Here is a 21090-nt window from a genome sequence, read left to right as displayed (position 1 = left end):
AGCAAAAAAATATAGAAAATAACAATTTATATGATGCATGACATGAATGAACAAATGATGCATGCTCTAATGCATTGAGAACTGTTCAATTTTACTTTATAAACCAACAATTGACTTGAACATAGAGTTTTAAAACAAAAACCCTAAATTTTGAAAAAACCCAATTTCAAAAATCCCAACAAATTGATCAATTTATCATTACACAAGTTAGATAACATCATATAATGACATAATCACTCAATAACACAAGTCAATTTTATCAAATTTTACCCAATTGAACAAAATCCCCAATTTCATGTAGTTTCAAGCCCTAGAATTTCAAATTTTTCCCAAAACACAAATTTAATCAAATTAAAGCATGAGAATCAAGTTAATATCATCTAGAGACAAAAACCCATGAATCAAATGTGAAAGAAAACAACCCAAAAATTAAAAACCCTAAAACATTTTGAGCTCAAAAATCTCAACAAAAACATGAACAATGCATGAAAAAGATGATTTGAATGAAAAAAAAAAAGGGTAAAAGAGACTTACTCAAGCTAGAAGACAAAAACCTTTTGAAGATTTTAGGCAGAAAGCGACAAAAAAAAAAACTTAGATTGGATTGGTCGAGCAAGGAGAGGGAAAAAGCTTTTGAAAAGATTTGACATGTGTGAAGAACACATGAGAGAAAAATCTTTTTAAAAACTCACTAACCGATTTTTGATCAGTCGAAAAATAGATTTGATCGATTGAAGATCAATTTCGATCGATCCAGCACCAATCAAGCACTGATTGAGCTAGGCAGATTGTAATCAAAATTTTTATCGCATTTTTGATCGGTCGAGCAACAAGTTCGATCGATCGAAAATCTTGATAAAACAAATTTTTGAAAAATAGAGCATTTTAATGCAGAAACTCCTCAAAACACATTGTTTTATGAATAAAATGCATGAGTATGAGATGAAAAGTTTTTCAAAAAAACTTGAATTCAACCCAGATCTTCCAAAAACAAGATTTTCAATCAGTTTGTCCTCAAAACTCAAATAGTAAACACATTTTGCATCAAAATCAAGGAACTTTTAATCATGGATGGCCACAACAAGATCACACACAGTATCATGTACTAAGTTTAGCAAAGAATATCTTGTGTAGTGTGTGCAATTAGCAATAGCTTGAGATACATGTGAGGTGATATGTAGATAGTAATCAATCACAATTTCTACAAAATTTATCACATAAATTTGAAAGAGACTATCACCTAAAGAGTTACATCATATAACTCTTACATCTCCTAGAAAACAAGCTTGTAATCATGTAAGTTTCTTGTTTTGCTTCATAATGTACACACCAATTTTATTTTATTTGGAAATTATTAGAATAGTTAAAATAATGTACACACCAATTTTATTTCATTGTGAATTTATTATAACCCAATAATGTACACACCAATTTTAGCATTAATCAGAGACTACACCTTATGTTCTTTTTGTACATGTGCTACACTTTCTCGAGCACAAAATCTTATGATATGCACTAAGGTGTTCATGATTAGCTATTAAACAATGGTGAGATGTTTATTTATGCCTTTCTCATTAAGTTTAAGTCCAACAATCAAAAACATATGACTTCAAGATCAAGATCAAGTGATTAAAACTATAAACAACTCCCACACAACATGCACTACAAAGCTCAGACTAGTAAAGTGCAGTAAAATAAGCTCATCCAAGTTAAACAAGGTACATAAAAATGTTATGTAAAGATAATATGGCCAGACTTGATTTCAAATCCAAGAAAAATAATACAAAACACATTTTTCCTTCATTTTCCTCCTTTTTGTTTGTTTGTTTGTTTGCTTGCCTTTTTTTTTTTTTTTTTTGAAAAGAATAACAAAAACAACCTATCATGAAATGCATGAATGTTATGCAATGCAAATCCTAAAACCAAAAAAAAAAAAAAAAAAATCAACGAAGAAAGGTCACAAAGAGTAGAGAGATGAAGCACAAGAACTAAGTCAAAAAGACTCAATTAGATTGAGCCTTTTGCATCCAAAACTTTTTAGATGCAACTCTTGCATTGGAGTTATTATTCATATTAGAATGATGAGCAACTCCAGGATTGGTATAAAGGTTTAAAGCCTTTACCAACTCACTAATAAGTACCATAGGATCTTGTACTTGACGCACAGGTACTTTTGGCTTATCTACTCGCTTAGCAGCTTGCAACTCGAAACAGTTTGGACGAATGTGCCCAAACTTTCCACAAAAATTACAAACCCATACAGGTCTATCATGCAACTTATCCTTAGGAAGAGTAGGCTTCTTAGACTTAGACTCTTTAAGATCAACTCTAATCTTCCAAGGAGGTGTAACTTCTAATGGTTTGGCAATCTCACTCACGGGGGGCTTAAAAGAAGAAACAAAGTTTGTGAATGAGTTTCAGACACAGAGATGCTATCTACAAAACCTAGACCAGTTTTGTCTGAGGGAGACTTTTGAACACTCAACATGTTATCAAGTTTAGAACTAGCAAACCTATTTGTTTGTTCTCTAGCAACAGATAATTCAAGTTTTAAGTTCTTAACTTTATCAAGAAACAACATGTTCTCAATTGTCATCTTATTTAGCAATTCATTAGCATTAAACAATTTCAACAGCAAATTATTCTTATCAAGTTCAAGAGAAGCAATTTTTTTTTAAACCTAAATCAACATTCATAGCATCATTTGCAGCAACTTTACAAGCTTATTATAGACTTCTTGCAAATCAGCATTCTCAGATAGTTCCCCATCAGAAGGGTTCTCATCAACCACAACACTTTCATCAACTATAGTAGTAGTTGTGAAAGCAATGAAGTTTCCATCCTCATCACTACAAGACTTATGGTCAGAAATTTCATCATCATTGAAGGTTACAGCCATAGTTTTGCCCTTTGATCTCAAGAAAGTAGGACATTTTGATTTCACATGACCATACCCTTGATAACCAAAACATTGTTGACCTATAGAATTATTAGAGGTTTGACCTACTTTCTCTTTAGGTTTAACAGTATTGTTCACTTTAGTGGGCTCATTCCTCCTAAAATTCCTAGGTTCAGCATTGTTTTTACCTCTTGCCTTTCTGTTATTGTTCCTAAAAAAGTTTCTAAAGTTCTTGGCAAGATGTACAATCTCTGTAGCAGAGAGTTCATCATCAAATCCATTCTCATCAACATCATCAATAGACTTAAGAGCCATTGATTTGGATTTGTTTGTCTTAGGTAGGTCTAACTCATAGGACTAGAGAGATCCTACAAGCTCATCAACAGGGGTGGAGTCCACATCCTTGCTCTCAGTAATGGCAGTCACTTTGGGTCTAAAGTCCTCAGTTAGGGATCTAAGAATCTTCCTAACAATCTTATGTTGATCATAAATTTTACCCAAATTATAAGCAAAGTTAACAATATCATTCAGTTTAGTATAGAATTCATCAAAACATTCATCATCAGACATTCTAATACTTTCAAATCTAGTAGTTAACTGCTACAGTTTGTAATCTTAACTGTCTTTGTGCCTTCATGCACAGTTTGGAGAATATTCCATGCAGTATGAGCACCCTCAATATTAGAGATTCTCTTGAATTCCTCCATAGAAACAGCATTGAAAATAGCATTCATGGCTTTGCCATTAAAAGCGGCTACTTAATTCTTTCTCAGAAGTTTACGACTCGCTTACAGGAGTAGTTGGCTTCTCCCTTCTGTATTCAACGGAACTTCAAACTCTCTCCCATCAATAGATTTCAGGAATGCTTTCATCATTACTTTCTAGTAGGCATAGTTGTTCCCATCAAAGTGAGGTGGGATCACAAGAGAGTGACCGTGTTCCATGACAATAGGGGTCAAGGATCAACTCTTAGATCAAAGGATCTAAATACTAGAGCTAACCCGCTCTGATACCACTTGTACGTTTTTAGACCCCTTAAAACACAAGTTGTTTAGCCTAGTTATTTAGCCAAGTGATTACTTACATAAATTATTCAGATCTAGGTTAACACAAGTAAATAATACCATGTAAATAATGTGGAAATATAAAGAACACTATGACATAATAACCCAGGAAAACCAAACCGGTAAAAAACCTGAAGATGATTTAACCTAGCTATCCTCAAGGTAAAATAGATCCACTATGAAAGAATTTAAATTTGTACAATAACGACTTAGACCACTAACATCCTACTGCTACCTCGAGTAGAAAACTTATTACCACGACCACGTGACAGCTCTGAGTCCACGGATTACTTCTTTCCTTAATCCACAACAACCATAAGTACTCCCACTTGTGTTTTTCTTTAAGCTCTGGAAACAGTAACTGAATAGATCACCAAGTTCTCGACATCAATATTGATCTGGATAACCCTAAGTGTATATGAAGGCAAACACCTCTAGATCTCACAAGAGATTCACACACACAGCATATCAACAACCTCGACAATGTGGCTAGGGTTTTTCCATTTATACTTAAGTCAAAACAAAAAACCCTACACGTCATATGGGCTTGGGCTGAGTTGGAAATTTTGTAGAAAAAATATTCTACACGAGGTTTGATCGATCGAGTCTAATTTTTGATTGATCGAGCCTTGCAGAAATTGAATAGCAATTTCCTGCAATTACTCTATTCCAACTTTACACATAAACACACTTTGAGTAGCCTAATTCTAGACTCTAAGTTTTGATCATGGTTTGCTAACATTACACATTGAAATTCTAATACATTTAGATCCTAAAGTCTTAGAACCTAACAACCTATATTCACCCATTACTCTGTTTTAGGTAATCATGCTCTAACCCATATAATCAATAATCAATAGATAAAATCATGCATAATTAAACATGACCTTGACCTTAATTATAATATACCAATATACAATATTGGTATATTATAATTAAGGTCAAGGTCATGTTTAGTTCAAGTGTTTCACGAATGACGTCAATGAGTTATGAGTTTGCATTTGCTTGACTTGTGGTTGTGGTAGGGAAATAAAAGGTGTTGGTTGTATTATAGCCTTATGAGTTTCTTGTATGCTTGCTTGGTTTCCGTTTGGATAGGATTACTTGTCTTAGGATGGCCAAGTTAGGCTTTAAGGGCCTTAAATTTGATTTTTGAGGGAATCCTTTCCTATTTATGGGGACAAATATGATAGTGTAATTTGCAGGAGACCTTGTTATTAATAGGCTTGATACTTGTGTTTCTAGGTTCCAAGGTACTTGGTGATGGACTTAGTAACTTGATTTGTTGAATGCAGTGCCCGGTTGAGGTAAATTTGGATTGGACAACTGAGGTAAGTGGTTTCTTAATGGGATTTTTAAAAAAGAATCATTATTGCACTAAAGTATTTTATGGTTAAACCCATTTTGGAACATTACTCATGGTTTTCCTAAAACGTACTATGTGTACTATTATTTTTAATCATTAATGGAAAATGCATGAAGCATTTAAAAGTGAATCATATTTCTTATTGCATATGGAGAAATGCATGATTTTTTAGCATGGAAAAGACTAACATCTTTGATTAAATTCTTGAGAATAGATTTTATGGATTTATTGCACTATTTGCAAAATTTAAAGATGCTTTGATGATTGGGAAAGATGATACAAAATCTTCTTGACAAGAAATGAGTTTGAAGGCTTTGAGAAGTTTGTGAATATCTTTTGATATTAAAAGGTTTTGTGAAACTATTTGGAAATGAATTGTGTTTTGATTTCATGTAATTTGTGAGCTCTTTATGTTTTACCATTGTGCCATGATGTGTGATTACCCAGTGATTACCTAGCTAGATACTATAGTTTGTGTGATATTGGTATCTTAGCACCCGTCTTTGTGATGGTTATTGAGTTCCATCTTTGTGACAACAGATTAGTTCTGCCTTTGTGACGGCGTTAAATTCTGTCTTTGTGACGACATTGTCATTTGGCTCTGGGTTGGATTTTCTGGTTTTGAAATGGTGTTTTATTTTTGCTCACAGTATATAATGGTAGTTTCATGTTGAGATGTTTTGAAAAATCTTTGTGCTATATTGTTTCAATCATTCTTGTCATTTTATCCATGAAGATTGATTTTACAAAAATTAAGTGGAAATTTCCAAAGTGTAACATGTTTTGTGTTTTGCAAAAATGTTAATTATCATGAGACTTGAATTTCCCTTACCCTCATTAATTATGCTACTTACTAGGTTTTAGGTCATCACACTCTCTAACAGTTTTACAAATAAATTAGTCATATGTTGGGCATGGAGCTTAGTTTATTTATGGTGACTGGAGTACTATGCTAAGTGGGAGATTTGTGCTGACTCAACTTACTAAATTTATCGAGGCCATAGCTAATTCTACTAGAGGTTGGGCTCTTGAGGTTTGTTAGCCTAGGGCGTAGTAGGCCTACATTTTCTATTGAGGTTATGTTTCTCAGAGAGGGTCATGACGTTGTGTTTATTTATTTGGAGCTTTGGATTTTTATGCATATTTGGAGACACTTGATTTGTAGTTTGTATTGTTTGTAAATGTGTCATAGAGCTCTGATTGATATTGTGGAAAGATCAATATATTTATTTACTTTATCAAATGGAAAGAAAAAAATAATAATAATAAAAAAGCTCCTACAATCTCTCTTGAAGTCTCAGTTTTTCATGTTTTGGACCCTTTTGGGTTTGGGGCGTGACATATCTATTCTACATCATTTTAAAATTTAAGTAGGATAAGGGGAATAGGTATCCTTTATTAAGTTTAGTTTTTTTAGAAAATAAAACGGGAATAGGATAATGATAAGACATAATATAAATTGTCAAATTATAAGTTTTTGTTTAATTTAAATAAATATATAATTTGACATCATAAGTCATAAGAACAAATTTGACAATTTATTATTATTATTATTATTATTATCATAAGTAGACACCCTCTTCTCCCCTCCCCTTCAAATTCTTCAAAAAAAAAAAAAAACTTCCAACTAGATCTAACCTGAAAAAACAAGAATGATAATCAAGCTACAATTGATAAACGCAGCTATAGGCTATAGCTGCGTTTTTATAGTCACGCTTCCAAACACGGCCTATACTGTGCGGCTATAGCCCCCTGCAGGGACCTAGAGCTACGTTTCTAAAAACGCGGCTCTAGATCGTTGTATAGCTGCATTTTATATTCCTTATAGCTGCGTTTTTCCACAACCCATAAGCTGAGACCTATAGCTGCGTCTTTGTTAAAAACCCGGCTATAGACCTGCTTTGGCTGCGTTTAAAACGTGGCTGTAGGTTCAAACCTGTAGTTGTGTTTTCTACAACACAGCTATAGGCTATCCTGTAGCTGCATTTTCCAAACCCGGCTAAAGCCTCCTATATGGGTTTTGTCTATAGCTGCGTTTATAAAAACGCGGCTATAGACATTTTTCCCCCCTTTATTTTGCTAAATCACAAATTCTTGCCCAAATTGCATGAAATACAAAACAAGTTCCCAACAGATAATAAATACTAAATTTTCTGAAGTTCATTGCCAAAATTTTGCTAGTTCCCAACAAAAAATATATCAGTTTGTAAGTTCTACTGACAAAAGATCCTATACATCACAAAAAATTTTTACAAGGAGTTTTTTACATTCTAATTGCATGAAGAAATACAGCCATAGCCAGCACGCAGCAACAACACTTCCTAACTGACCTCAAAGTTCCAGTCTTGCCATGCCTGCCATCACTTCCCTACAGTAAGCTTGCTCCCTGCAGAAATTTAAGGTTCAACTCCATAAAGAACAAAATTTGAGACAAAAAAACACAAGTAGCAAACCATTTTCCTACACTCACAAAGTTAAAAAGAACCATTTTTCACAAACAAACACAAGTAGCAAACCATCTTATGCTTTGTAATCACTTGTTTGAACTCTTGGATATATTTTACATAATAAATTAAGCTCATGTTCCATACGTATCACACAAATACATGTGTTTAGTTATAATTGGTGCATAATAGAATTGATAATGATTAGACCTAGATGAAAGTGACGTTATTTCTTTCACCAAACCATATCAACAGACATGAAAAATGATTATATCCCTAACATTACTTGTTTACCATTTCTAATTCTCCATCTAAATGATGCATGACTATAATATATATACCTATTACCTTTTTGAGATTAAAGATAAATATATTACCTAGTACCTTATAAGTTGGAAACAGACATCCTTTGACAATTAGGAAAGAAAAATTATTGTTTTGATCAATGAATGACGTTAAAAGAAACTCGTAATCCTAGATTAATAAATTATACATACAAATAACATAAAGAGGATGCAGCTATGGATGGAATGTGAAAAGTAAAAAAGATTATGGCTAAAAAAAGTATAGTTTGGAAAAGGTAAGAAAAAGAGTTGACTCTAGTTTTCTGATCTAATTGTTTATGCTATATATATAATTGTAAAAAAAGAAGAAATTAAAAAAGTTCATGACCATATATATAAAAATCGACTGTGACAATAAAGCCTTCATAAATCTTACACGTTTTATTACATGCTTGGAGCATTCATGACTGGTGAGAACTAAACTCAATCACTGTGGAGATTTGCCACACCTAGTGGCTCTTCTCTACTAGTTGAATATGTTTATCACTTTTTGAGTTTTGTTGGTACCCTTTCCACAATGAAATATTTCTAGGAATACTATGAAGTCGATCAGAGATATTTCTAGGAATAGATTAGGAATGAATAAACTTTTTGAGTTTTGTTGGTACCTTTTTCACAATGAAATATTTCTAGGAATACTATTTAAATTTGATTTATTTAATTATCTTTGTTAGATATTATTACATAAGTAGGAATAATATTAGTCATTAGTTGAATGTGTTTTGAATTTATAATTGGTATACCTGTTTCATATGTATATATAAATTTTTTTTTTAAGTTTTTACCAAAAAAAAAAATCAAAAATAAATACACAAGTTGACTAAAAAGGGGTGAAGAAAAAATTGATTCAGTTACATGATGAGAATATGTAGATAAGATAGAGGAATAAAAAGGGGCCCCAAGAGATGTGGGGGGGGGGGGGGGGTGTTGTACCTTATGAGGACTACTTTTTGACAGAAATTTTGGTACCTGAAATTGATTCAGTTACATATCATTTCAATAGTGACAGATAGTGAAATAGGAAACCAAATTAATCAAAGAAGCAACTAAAAAAATGAAGAAAACAAAAAAATCTAAAGATGAATCTACGAAAATATATAACAAATCTTATTTGACAGATTATTAAAACAAGTAGATCTTTCAAAGATGTTAGATGTATAAATCGGTAAATGTGCCATACCATACAATTTTAAAATCAGGACCAGCTAAGAAAAAGCAATAAAAACCACAACTTAGAAGCCACAAAGTTATCCAACTTCCCTCCCTCCAGATTGTCTTAAAACACTCACTTGTAAGCAGCGCTTACCATGCAACATGAAATCAAGAAGGATAAAACTAATAGTCAAACCAAGAAAATGCTCTAATAGATGATCCTCTGTATTTATAATTGCCACATATAAGTTAACCTGAACAAACCGCTTTCAAATTTCACTTAAAAAAAAAAAAAAATTTAAATAGCAACTAAAATGTACTTAATTACATATTACAGGTGGTGACTTTCTCAAAATTATAAACCAGAACAAAATAGATGATCTGCTTTATAAAGAAAAAGAGTTGTCTAGACTCTAGACTAACAATTTTGCTTTGGAAAGCCACCATGAGTTCCCCTTATCATGAAGGGGGACCGCTCTCCACATTAGGCCAGTTTAGCACAAAAACAATGCTCTCTCATAAGTCATAACAATTAATAAAAACTAGCACAAAAACAATGCTCAGCCATAGTCCATTAATAACAATTCTACATTAGTTATATGGGCAGAAAATATGCATGCAGCTTCACAAACACATACAAGCTAGAATTAGACAAGTCATATGAATCAAAACGCTTAATTTCATACCACATTGTTCAACCAATCCCTTGTCTCTGATTTAGCCTTCTCCCTTGGATCCTATCACCAAAAAATATAAGTCAAGTAAAGTGATCTGCAGAAACTTTTCTAGCGGATTATAGAGCTACTTTTTTTTTTTTACAAGTACGGATTATAGAACTACATACACATGCTTTTAATGGGTAATAACTATGTATTTCACTTTAAGATGTAAAGTACAAGGTACACTTTATGTAAGAAACAAGAAGATGATTTCTAGAAAAAAAACATAAGAGATGATCTTGTGAATTCAGGTGAAGATTCTCCACCAGCTGCAAAAACAAACATTAACAACCACTAAGTTAAACAAAAAAGACCTGACTAATATGCTATTTGCAAACATTCTCCTATTTATCTTCCCTTCTAAAAAATGCATAACTGTGACATGAGAGGCAAAACAAGATCTACAAGTATATGTGGAAAGAAAATGTTGGAACCAAAACAATTCTCAACCCTTGATATCTACAAGTACTTCATTGTTCAGGGGAATATAGCTTCTCTTCATTTTTATTTCTCTTATCATCTTAGCCCAAGTCCTACTCCAAGAAAAGGAAAAAGAAGGGTAAGAATGTAGCCAAATTTTTTTTGTTATATTAGAAGGAAGATGAAAACTTTGAGATTGTTTGCATTGGTACAAAAATATACATTTGAAGAATAAAAGTAAAGAGATGGAGATATCCATTTTTGGCAATATTAAATTTGTTAAAGTTAGCTATTCCACCCAAAATATAGTCTCTAAAATTATAGATGTACAATTTCCAAATTAAATATGGTTCTTTATTAATTCTTTAGCGTCTGATGCATGAATTGTCCATTTTTTTTCCCTCTTTATTATTATTATTTTTATGTTTTTTTAGTTGTCTGATAATGATTACCATTGGTTTTTTATATGCAAATAAGGAAGATTAAACACGAATAGACAGGAAAGGAGGAACTTCAACCGATATAAACTAACTTATGTCACCCAATAATTCATTTAACCAAAACTAAGTCCTTTATAGCAAATGGAATTTTCTTCACCTTATCAAACCAAATAATTCTGAGTAACTAGCTCACATATCAGGCATGGGACCCTAAGTTAATAAGACAGTTCAATATCCTTCTTTACTCCAATTAATTTTCCTTCATAATATTATCTCAATTTAAGTTCTAAGAGATATGCAGTGATGAAAACTGGGATACTCAGTTATGTCTAGCAAACTTGAATGAAACACTCGGTGAGTTTTTATTGTTTCTAGAAGCCAAAAATTGTTAGAATTCCTCTTTCTTGATTGAAGATGGTTTCTCTTTGCAACAATCATTTGGTAGTATTACTCAAAGGCAACTATATATGCTCACGCAGCAAATTTTTTAATGCTGTAGAAGTGACCCAGTTTTTTTTTTTTTTATTTTAGTGGTGAGTGGAACTTATCAGAAAGACAAAGAATAAGATAGAAGATTTCATATAGAATATTGTATCACTATTAAATTAGTTCAAATTGAAGTTGTGCTTAATATATTCTCCTTGAGATGTTGCACTTCAAATTTATAAAAATGTTCTGTCAAAACACATATAGGATATTTTCATTTTGAGATCCATATATCCACATAGATAAACTTTCACTAATAAAGCAAAAGAAAGTGGTAAGATAGTCATTTTGAGACCCATATATCCACATAGATAAACTTTTTCAAGAATATTCACGTTAATGAACACATACGAAAATCCACAAGCAAAAACCCAATCTGAACCCAGTAACCATTGAAATCAAACCCAATTTTCCTTTTTTATTTTTTTTTTTCAAATCCCAGCATCAAAATTCCACAAACTTCATACTCAACAAAAGAAACGGAGAAACAGAGATTAGAATACCGAGAAATTTGTAGAGCTTGACGGAGTGATCGATGGATCCAGAAGCGAGGCAAGTGGAGTTGGGGCTAATGGCGATGGCGGTGACGCCGTCGCGGTGGTGGCGGAGGATCCTGGTAGCGCTTGACGGAAGAAGAGGGTCGTGGATGGAGATAGAAGGATCGGAAGAGGAGGCAGTGACGAGGTGATTCGCTTGCTGGTCCTACACCACGGAGCAGAAGGAGCCGCCTCCACGGCCATTGCTGGAGGAGGAGGCCTTGTGGGCCTCCCTGAGCTTCACTGAACGGACTTTCATGGCGGTTTTGGAAGAAGATGAAGGCCTTGCCTTGTCTTTGTTAGGGATTGGGTTAGGGAAAGAGAGAGGTGGTGGTGGATTTGGTAATAGAAAATAGACAATGAGGGTCGGTAGTCAAAGGGATCGGCGAGATTAGGGATCGAGAGCTAGGTTGAGAGTGAGCTTAGAGTTTTTGTGAATTTAGGGTTTTTTTCAATTGAGGATTTTTTTTTTTTTTTTTTTTTTTTAATATCAAAACTTGACTGCATTTGATAAAACGCAACTCTTCCCCTGTTTAAGCCGCTTTAAAGAAACACAGCTCTTGCAGCTGCTATTAATAAACGCAGCTTTGGGATATATTAAAAAAAATAAAATAAAAAATTCCCCGGATGGGTTTATAGCCACGTTTTTAAAAACGCGGCTTAAGCCAGACTCAGCTAAACGCAGCCAGTCTCTCAAAGAATGCAGCTTCAGAGCTGGTCTATAGCCGCGTTTTTAAAAACACGGCTATACGTCCAGTGGTAAAACGCAGCTCAAACAATAACCTGAAGCTGTGTTTTTAAAAAATGCAGCTCCAAAGCACGTTTTATACTTAAGGCAAAATATAAAACCCTACATGTCATATGGGCTTAAGCTGAGTTAGAAGTTTTGTAGAAAAAATATTCTACATGAGGTTCGATCGATCGAGTGTAATTTTCGATTGATCGAGCCTTGTAGAAATTTAATAGTAATTTTCTGCAATTACTCGATTCCAACTTTACACATAAACACACTTTGAGTAACCTAATTCTAGACTTTAAGTTTTGATCATAGTTTGCCAACATTACACATTGAAATTCTAATACATTTAGATCCTAAAGTCTTAGAACCTAACAACCTATATTCACCCATTACTTTGTTTTAGGTAATCATGCTCTAACCCATATAATCAATAATCAATAGATAAAATCATGCATAATTAAACATGACCTTGACCTTAATTATAACATACCAATATATACCAATATTGGTATATTATAATTAAGGTCAAGGTCATGTTTAGTTCAGGTGTTTCACGAATGACGTCAATGAGTTATGAGTTTGCATTTGCTTGACTTGTGGTTGTGGTAGGGAAATAAAAGGTTTTGATTGTATTATAGCCTTATGAGTTTCTTGTATGCTTGCTTGGTTCCCGTTTGGATAGGAGTACTTGTCTTAGGATGGCCAAGTTAGGCTTTAAGGGCCTTAAGTTTGATTTTTGAGGGAATCCTTTCCTATTTATGGGGACAAATATGATAGTGTAATTTGCAGGAGGCCTTGTTATTAATAGGCTTGATAGTTGTGTTTCTAGGTTTCAAGGTAATTGGTGATGGACCTAGTAACTTGATTGGTTGAATGCAGTGCCCGGTTGAGGTAAATTTGGATTGGACAGCTAAGGTAAGTGGTTTCTTAATGGGATTTTTAAAAAAGAATCATTATTGCACTAAAGTATTTTATGGTTAAACCCATTTTGGAACATTATTCATGGTTTTCCTAAAATATACTATGTGTACTACTATTGTTAATCATTGATGGAAAATGCATGAAGCATTTAAAAGTGAATCATATTTCTTATTGCATATGGAGAAATGCATGATTTGTTAGCATGGAAAAGACTAACATCTTTGATTAAATTCTTGAGAATGGATTTTATGGATTTATTACACTATTTGCAAATTTTAAAGATGCTTTGATGATTGGGAAAGATGATACAAAATCTTCTTGACAAGAAATGAGTTTGAAGGCTTTGAGAAGCTTGTGAATATCTTTTGATATTAAAAGGTTTTGTGAAACTATTTGGAAATGAACTATGTTTTGATTTCATATAATCTGTGAGCTTTTTATGTTTTACCATTGTGCCATGATGTGTGATTACCCAGTGATTACCTAGCTAGATACTATAGTTTGTGTGACATTGGTATCTTAGCACCCATCTTTGTGATGGTTATTGAGTTCTAACTATATGTCGACAATTGAGTTCCGTCTTTGTGACAGTAGATTAGTTCTACCTTTGTGACGGCGTTAAATTCTATCTTTGTGACGACGTTGTCAGGCTCTGGGTTGGATTTTCTGGTTTTGAAATGGTGTTTTATTTTTGCTCACAGTATATACAGTATGGTTGTTTCATGTTGAGATATTTTGAAAAAGCTTTGTGCTATATTGTTTCAATCATTCTTGTCATTTTATCCATGAAGATTGATCTAACAAAAATTAAGTGGAAATTTCCAAAGTTGTTTTGTGTTTTGTAAAAATGTTAATTATCATGAGACTTGAATTTCCCTTACCCTCGTTAATTACGCTACTTACTAGGTTTTAGGTCATCACATTCTCTAACAGTTTTACAAATAAATTAGCCATATGTTGGACATGGAGCTTAGTTTATTTGTGGTGACTGGAGTACTATGCTAAGTGGGAGATTTGTGCTAACTCAACTTACTAAATTTATCGAGGCCATAGCTAATTCTACTAGAGGTTGGGCTCTTGAGGTTTGTAAGCCTAGGGCGTGGTAGGCCTAGATTTTCTATTGAGGTTATGTATCTCAGAAAGGGTCATGACGTTGTGTTTATTTATTTGGAGCTTTGGATTTTTATGCATATTTGGAGACAGTTGATTTGTAGTTTGTATTGTTTGTAAATGTGTCATAGAGCTCTGATTGATATTGTGGAAAGATCAGTATATTTATTTACTTTATCAAATGAAAAAAAAAAAGAAAAAAAAAAGAAAAGAAAAACCTCCTATAGTCTCTCTTGAAGGCTCAATTTTTCATGTTTTGGTCCCTTTTGGGTTTGGGGCGTGACATGTCTATTCTACATCATTTTAAAATTTAAGTAGGATAAGAGGAATAGGTATCCTTTATTAAGTTTAGTTTTTTTAGAAAATAAAATGGGAATAGGATAATGATAAGACATAATATAAATTGTCAAATTATAAGTTTTTGTTTAATTTAAATAAATATATAATTTGACATCATAATTCATAAGAACAAATTTGACAACTTGTTGTTATCATCATCATCATAAGTAGAAACCCTGTTCTCCCCTCCCCTTCAAATTCTTCAAAAAAAAAAAAAAAAATTCCAACTAGAACTAACCTGAAAAAACAAGAATGATAATCAAGCTACAATTGGTCAATAAAAAAAAAAAGGCTTTTAGATCTGATTTGAAGCAAAGTTGATTTCCCTAGATAATACATGTTAATTTGCAGTTCTCACAACTAAAAACATTTGATGCTTGCACATATGCACATACAACTAAACACAAACAAGTTCCAATTTTACTTCAAATACTGTAATTTTTTATAATTCTAACTTTCATGGCTATTCAAATGAGCCTAAATTTTACTACTATGAGCCCAACAAATGGGTCACAGCTTAGAAATAAAAGGATTACAACCCCATCTCCAGAGTCCTAAGCAATCACCCATGTCTCATTACTTAACAATAAGTGGTGGAGCTAGCACTGCATCAGCTGTTGGAAGATGGATAAAGCAACTGTAATGAAACCAGTAATCTAAATGACGTGTTCTGTGATTCATTAACTTTCGCTTCAAATTCAATGCATAAATGGCTTCTAAATCTTTGTACAAGCCATTTGGTTTTGACTTGAAATCAGAAGATGTATTTAAAGTAGGGCTCCCACTTTCATCCTTACTAAAGCTACTAAGCTAGCATTTGTTACAACCCCCCTGCCGCGAGCTGCACTGTTCTTCCCACGTGGGGAGATGGTAAACGTCAAAGAAGAAATTTCATAAGCTTGATTTTTCTCATATACATTCTGATAATAATCTATTATAATTGTTCATAGGCTTTTACAGATGCCTTACATGCTTGAAAACGTAACTCACCAATGAGATAAAGTTGAGGTGAACTAAAACAAATGATAAGCAAAGACAATGCCAAGGATAAAAGGATGAAGTCTATCCCAACATGTAACAACTACGCAACTAAATATAGCATCTAATTCAAAGAGTGGTGTTGGTTCAACCATGATTTTTCTGGAACAGTTGTTCTCGAGTTCCTACTCCAAGAATTCTTGTTCCTGTTCCTACTCCTAGAGTTCCTGTTACTTTCAGCCAAAGGACTGGTGAATTTTTGCTCAATCTTGATTAGAGGTAGAGGTAGCGGTAGCTGTATCTTCGTCTGCAACAGAGGTTGGATTAGAGTTGGAATCTCCAATATTATCCTTTAAAGCGGGGGGCCTGCTTAATGAAAACTCCTTTGAGCTGAAAAGCAAAGTTAATCCAGATGAAGCTCTTTTCAAACCGGTTAATAAGAAATGGTTCTCAAAGTCCAGCTGCTTTATCTGTTTGTACAAATCATGCAATTCATTCATTATCTGTGGTAAAATTCCCACTAGGACAAGCATAAGCATGAGAATTCCAAATTTATTCTCATCCTTGTCTGACAATTTCTTCTCTCCGAGAACAAATATAATAGCCGATATACATGCTTCACTGGAAACTGCCGTGATCTCAAGCAACTGAATGTTTTTCTTAGTAAATGGCTTCTCGAGAACAAGGAAGAAGAGATGAAAACAATTGATGCATAAAGGGAATGTGATGGGAATCTTAGAAGACTCGTCGTCCTTGTAGAAACCAGCCATAATCGCTAGCAGAGCACGTCTCACGGACTCAAGCAATGGGTAGTATATTCTGAGTTCTCCACATAGCTTTTGGATAACAGACTCAAGCAATCTGTAGTATATTCTGAGTTTTCCAAACAGCTTTTGGATAAAATGTGCTTCAGCTTGTGTACGGGAACTGCCCCCAGAAATCTGTGAGAGCTTGGACTTTGGAGGGCCTCTATAATCTTCATATAGAGACGCTAAAATGGTTACATATTGTTTTTTGGGTCTCCACGGGTCTCCCTCAACAGAAACCAAAAATACTCGGACTATTTTTTGATACCAAAAACCCTGACCCTCTTGATGAACTTCCTCGTATTGAAGTAGCGTTGCAAATGTAATACCTATAGAGAGGAACAAAAGCAAGGCCAGCAGTAGAAAAGACACAACACCCAGAAGCAGAACGCCAACAGCAATCCCCGATGCCGTTCCTCCTTAATTCACAAAAGTGAGAAATGATTAAGCCACATAGTTCTGTGCTTTAAGTTCTTAGCATTAAAACTAATGACAAAGAGTCTCTTGAAGTTAACAAAAATAATTTTTGCCAAACACACTAAAGGTGTATTTGGATATCGCTTATTTTGCTGAAATTGAAAAATTATTACTAAAAGTATCGTAGATAAAAATAAAAATTAATTAAAATAATATAGTATGACCCCTGAATAGTATTAAAAAGTACAGTAAGACTCATGAATAGTAGTAAAAATAAGCTGAACAGTGAAATAATTTTAATTTTTCATCCGCATCCAAACACACACTAAGTGTATATTTGGATTGCGCTAAAAACATATAACGTATGCATCTACATTTTTTTGGCTAGGTCCTGTATACTGTTCATGGGACCCGCAAGTACTAAATTCAGCAAATTTTACTTTAAAATTGGGTCTCACAACACTTCACACATTTAAAAATTATTGCTACAATGTTTTCAGCAATAAGTTCAGTTTTCAGCAATAAGGAGTATCCAGACCTTAAATATGCAAAAAATTGTGAATCTGGGTTCTAGATACACGCGTAACTCTGATATGATGCAATCAGATAACTATGCTATGATGGTTGACAAGCACAAAGAAGCGAATTGAGTTAACGTTCAAACAGTGTCAAACATCAGCTTCATTGTTGTTCTTAAATATATGAGGAGATGGGACTGTGTAGACCAGTTCTGGTGCCAAGCTATATGATAATTATTAAGTCCATAAGACATATATGAACAAGACAGGAACAGTCACAATTCCATTACACATTTGGAAAGTAGAGTAGAAAAGATTTCATTAAAAAAAACAAAAACAAAAAAACTAGCTCATTCTATGGCCTATCATAATGAGAATTATCTATCCTTTTTGTAAAAAAGAAAAAAGAAAAAAAAGAGAGAGAATTAGAAAATTCGTTGCAATTAAAAAAGAAAAGAAAGGGAGAGCAGCATAATTATCTTTTGAAAAGCAGATTTTGCATGATTAATGCATAGATATGGATTCATTTGTGGGGAAGGAAACAAACTGTCAAGTTACCTCTAATTATAGCAGCAGAGGCCTGACAAATACTAGTTAGCCCAAGATTTACAATGATTATTTCAAATCTTAGGGATGTGAGTACTCCAGAATCCCCCTGCTCTTTAGAATTTTTCTTCTTCAAGTTTAGGATGAGAAGGAGTAGAGCATGCACGCTTATGAAATCGCCACCAATTATGGCTAACCAGAACATATTTCTACCAAAATCACTCCACCTACATGAGACAAAATCTAGTAAGATATTACACTGATAACTAGCAAATATTTAAATTAAATTCAACAATTTTTTTTTATTATAAAAAATTGTGGCTTTCATAGTTTTTCTGCTTTGTATTGAATATTTTCAAGCCCAAAAATAAAATAAAATAAATCTGTATTGAATATTTTCTCCATTTGTTGTCTGTAAAATCCATATGCAAGTTCATGTAATAAACAGAAGTAAGAGTCCGCGTAACTTACCCATCTAAAATACTTTGATCAAGAATAGAATTAAGATGTGGTGTCTGCAGGTGTACAATGCATTCTATCAAAAAATTTACTCATTATAAGAATAAAGAATTCAAAAACAAGTCATAGAATAAGTAGAGGTTTCAGACCTCAGCTAGTGATTCATAATCCTTTCCAACCAGCGCTAACCAGGGCTTATATCAAGATTATAGCAGGCCACATCAGCAAGACAGAAAAGAAATGAAGCAAAAGAAGAGAGCAACGAAGAAATGAATTTTCTGTCTAAACGACATTAGTGTAAATATAATTGTTGTAGTTTTATAATTTCTGTACATAAGCTACTTGTAGTTTTCCATGTATTTAAGTTGAAGGAGCCACACACGTGGAATAACAGAAAGTCACAAGTGCTGTAACAGATTTTGGGTGTAACTGATTTTCCAGGCCTCTGTTTTTGGTATTTAGACACAGAGCTTGTACAGATTCATCATTGAATTGAAATCAGAATTTTTCATTCTCTTTTCTCTCGTTCATTGTTTCTCTGTTTCTTCTTCAAAGTTTCTGTACTTTCTTATATGGTATCAGAGCTTGAGCCTTTATCAATGGCGTCAAACACAGAAACTGTCTCATCTACTTCTTCGCATCGCGAGCTTTCTCCAATGGAAGATCCTCGCAGTCCTTTCTTTATGCACCATGGTGAGTCTCCTGGTGCGATCCTTGTTGCTCCACACCTGACTGAGGATAATTATCCAACGTGGGCTAGAGCAATGATAATGGCTTTAGATGCTAAGAGCAAACTCGGTTTTGTTGATGGTTCTATCACTGTTGCAATGGCGATCACACCGCTTGAGAAGCAAGCTTGGTCAAAATGCAACTTGATGATCTCATCTTGGATCTTAAACTCTGTTTCACCTCACATTAAAGCTAGTGTTATTTACAGAGACACAGCTCATGCAGTGTGGAATGCATTAAAGATCCGTTTCCAACAAGCAAATGGACCAAGAATCTCTCAGCTCCAGAAGCAGATTTCCTCTATAATGCAAGGAGATTCTACAGTAACAACTTTTTTCACTGATCTTCAAGCTACTTGGGATCAACTGTTGAATCTCAGGCCTTTGCCAAGCTGCTCATGTGGAAAATGCACTTGTGGAGTAAATGATAAGATTACGCAGCTTTATCATCAAGATTCAATAATGCAGTTTCTTAATGGATTGAGTGATTGTTATTCACAAGTCAAGACTCAAATCCTTATGATGGAGCCTGTTCCATCAATAGATAAGGCTTTCTCATTAGTAATTCAGGAAGAAAGGCAAAGGTTCTCAACCTCTAATGGTGTTCCTTCTATTGAATCAACAGCTCTTGCTGTTAAGAACCAAGTCTTCAATCAAGGTTCTCATTCAAACAACAGCAATGGAAGAAATTTCAAGGGCAATACTACCAAAGGAAGACCTGTATGCAGCCACTGTGGGAAACTTGGTCACATTATGGAAAAATGCTATAAACTTGTTGGATTTCCTCCAGGTTACAAGCAAAATGGACGGATGGCCAAGGCTAATCAGGTTATGGTAGATGATAACCAAGGTCAATCTGAATTTGTGCAACAGAATAATCCCTTTCCTTTCACTTCAGAGCAGTATCAACAGTTGCTTTCTCTACTGAATTCTCATGCATCCACCTCTGGTAATTCCAATGATGATATAGCCACAGCCAATTCTGCCATTTCAGGTAATCTTTGTGAATCTTTTCATGACTCTTTCTGCCTAAGTATGCAACATTCCATTTTTGCCAATACTCCTGCTAGTAAAACAACATTTGATAGACACACTTGGGTCCTTGACACTGGGGCAACAGACCACATTGTTCATTCTGTCAATCTATTCACTAAAATCACCAAATCTGTCTCATCCTTTGTTCAATTACCTAATGGTGAAAGAGTTCTTGTCACACACATTGGCACCATTCAAGTGACAGCCAGCCTTACACTTGAAAATGTATTATGTGTACCTGCCTTCACCTTCAATCTGATCTCTGTAAGTCAATTGACAAAAAATTTAGCTTGCTGTTTCATCTTCTTGTCAAATTTGTGTTTTATACAGGACCTTTCTTGTTGGAAAACGATTGGAGTGGGAAAACTGCATAACAACCTCTACTTGCTATCTACAACTCCTTGCAAATCTGATTCTGCAGCTTCTTCCATTTTGAATTCTGTTTTTGGCACTTTTGTCAATAATATTTCTAATGTTCCTGTCATAACCAAGCCTTTTCTTTGGCATCTTAGACTAGGACATGCTTCGGATGCTAAACTCCATGCCTTACATGATTGTATTCCTGATGTAAGCAGTGTTCATAGTAATAAAACTTGCACTCTTTGTCCCATTGCTAAACAGAAA

General features: G+C 33.9%; 2 protein-coding genes across 5 annotated transcripts in view; both read right to left on the bottom strand.

The window, feature by feature from the left end:
• The window catches only part of LOC126703145 (uncharacterized), a 213850-nt gene that overhangs the window by 172907 nt on the left and 19853 nt on the right, over nt 1–21090 (bottom strand). The gene's annotated exons all lie outside the window — the stretch shown is intronic.
• Nucleotides 7468–12391, bottom strand: LOC126703148 (uncharacterized). 3 transcript variants are annotated; one of them, XM_050402077.1, is made up of 4 exons: nt 11838–12373; nt 9956–10006; nt 9051–9086; nt 7468–7715 (listed from the first exon to the last, which is right to left on the bottom strand). In XM_050402077.1, exons 1-4 carry the CDS (start codon nt 12072–12074, stop codon nt 7698–7700), a joined length of 342 nt encoding a protein of 113 aa, XP_050258034.1. In that variant the 5' UTR covers nt 12075–12373; the 3' UTR covers nt 7468–7697. The 3 variants fall into 3 exon arrangements, with proteins under 3 accessions (XP_050258034.1, XP_050258035.1, XP_050258033.1); XM_050402078.1 differs by lacking the exon at nt 9051–9086 and having other exon boundaries at nt 11838–12379; XM_050402076.1 differs by lacking the exons at nt 7468–7715; nt 9051–9086; nt 9956–10006 and adding an exon at nt 10035–10257 and having other exon boundaries at nt 11838–12391.

The sequence above is a fragment of the Quercus robur genome, chromosome 10 (assembly GCF_932294415.1).
Source record: "Quercus robur chromosome 10, dhQueRobu3.1, whole genome shotgun sequence".
Lineage (NCBI taxonomy): Eukaryota > Viridiplantae > Streptophyta > Magnoliopsida > Fagales > Fagaceae > Quercus > Quercus robur.
The sequence above is the reverse complement of the archived record's forward strand: the minus strand, read 5'-3'. Positions and strand labels throughout refer to the sequence as shown.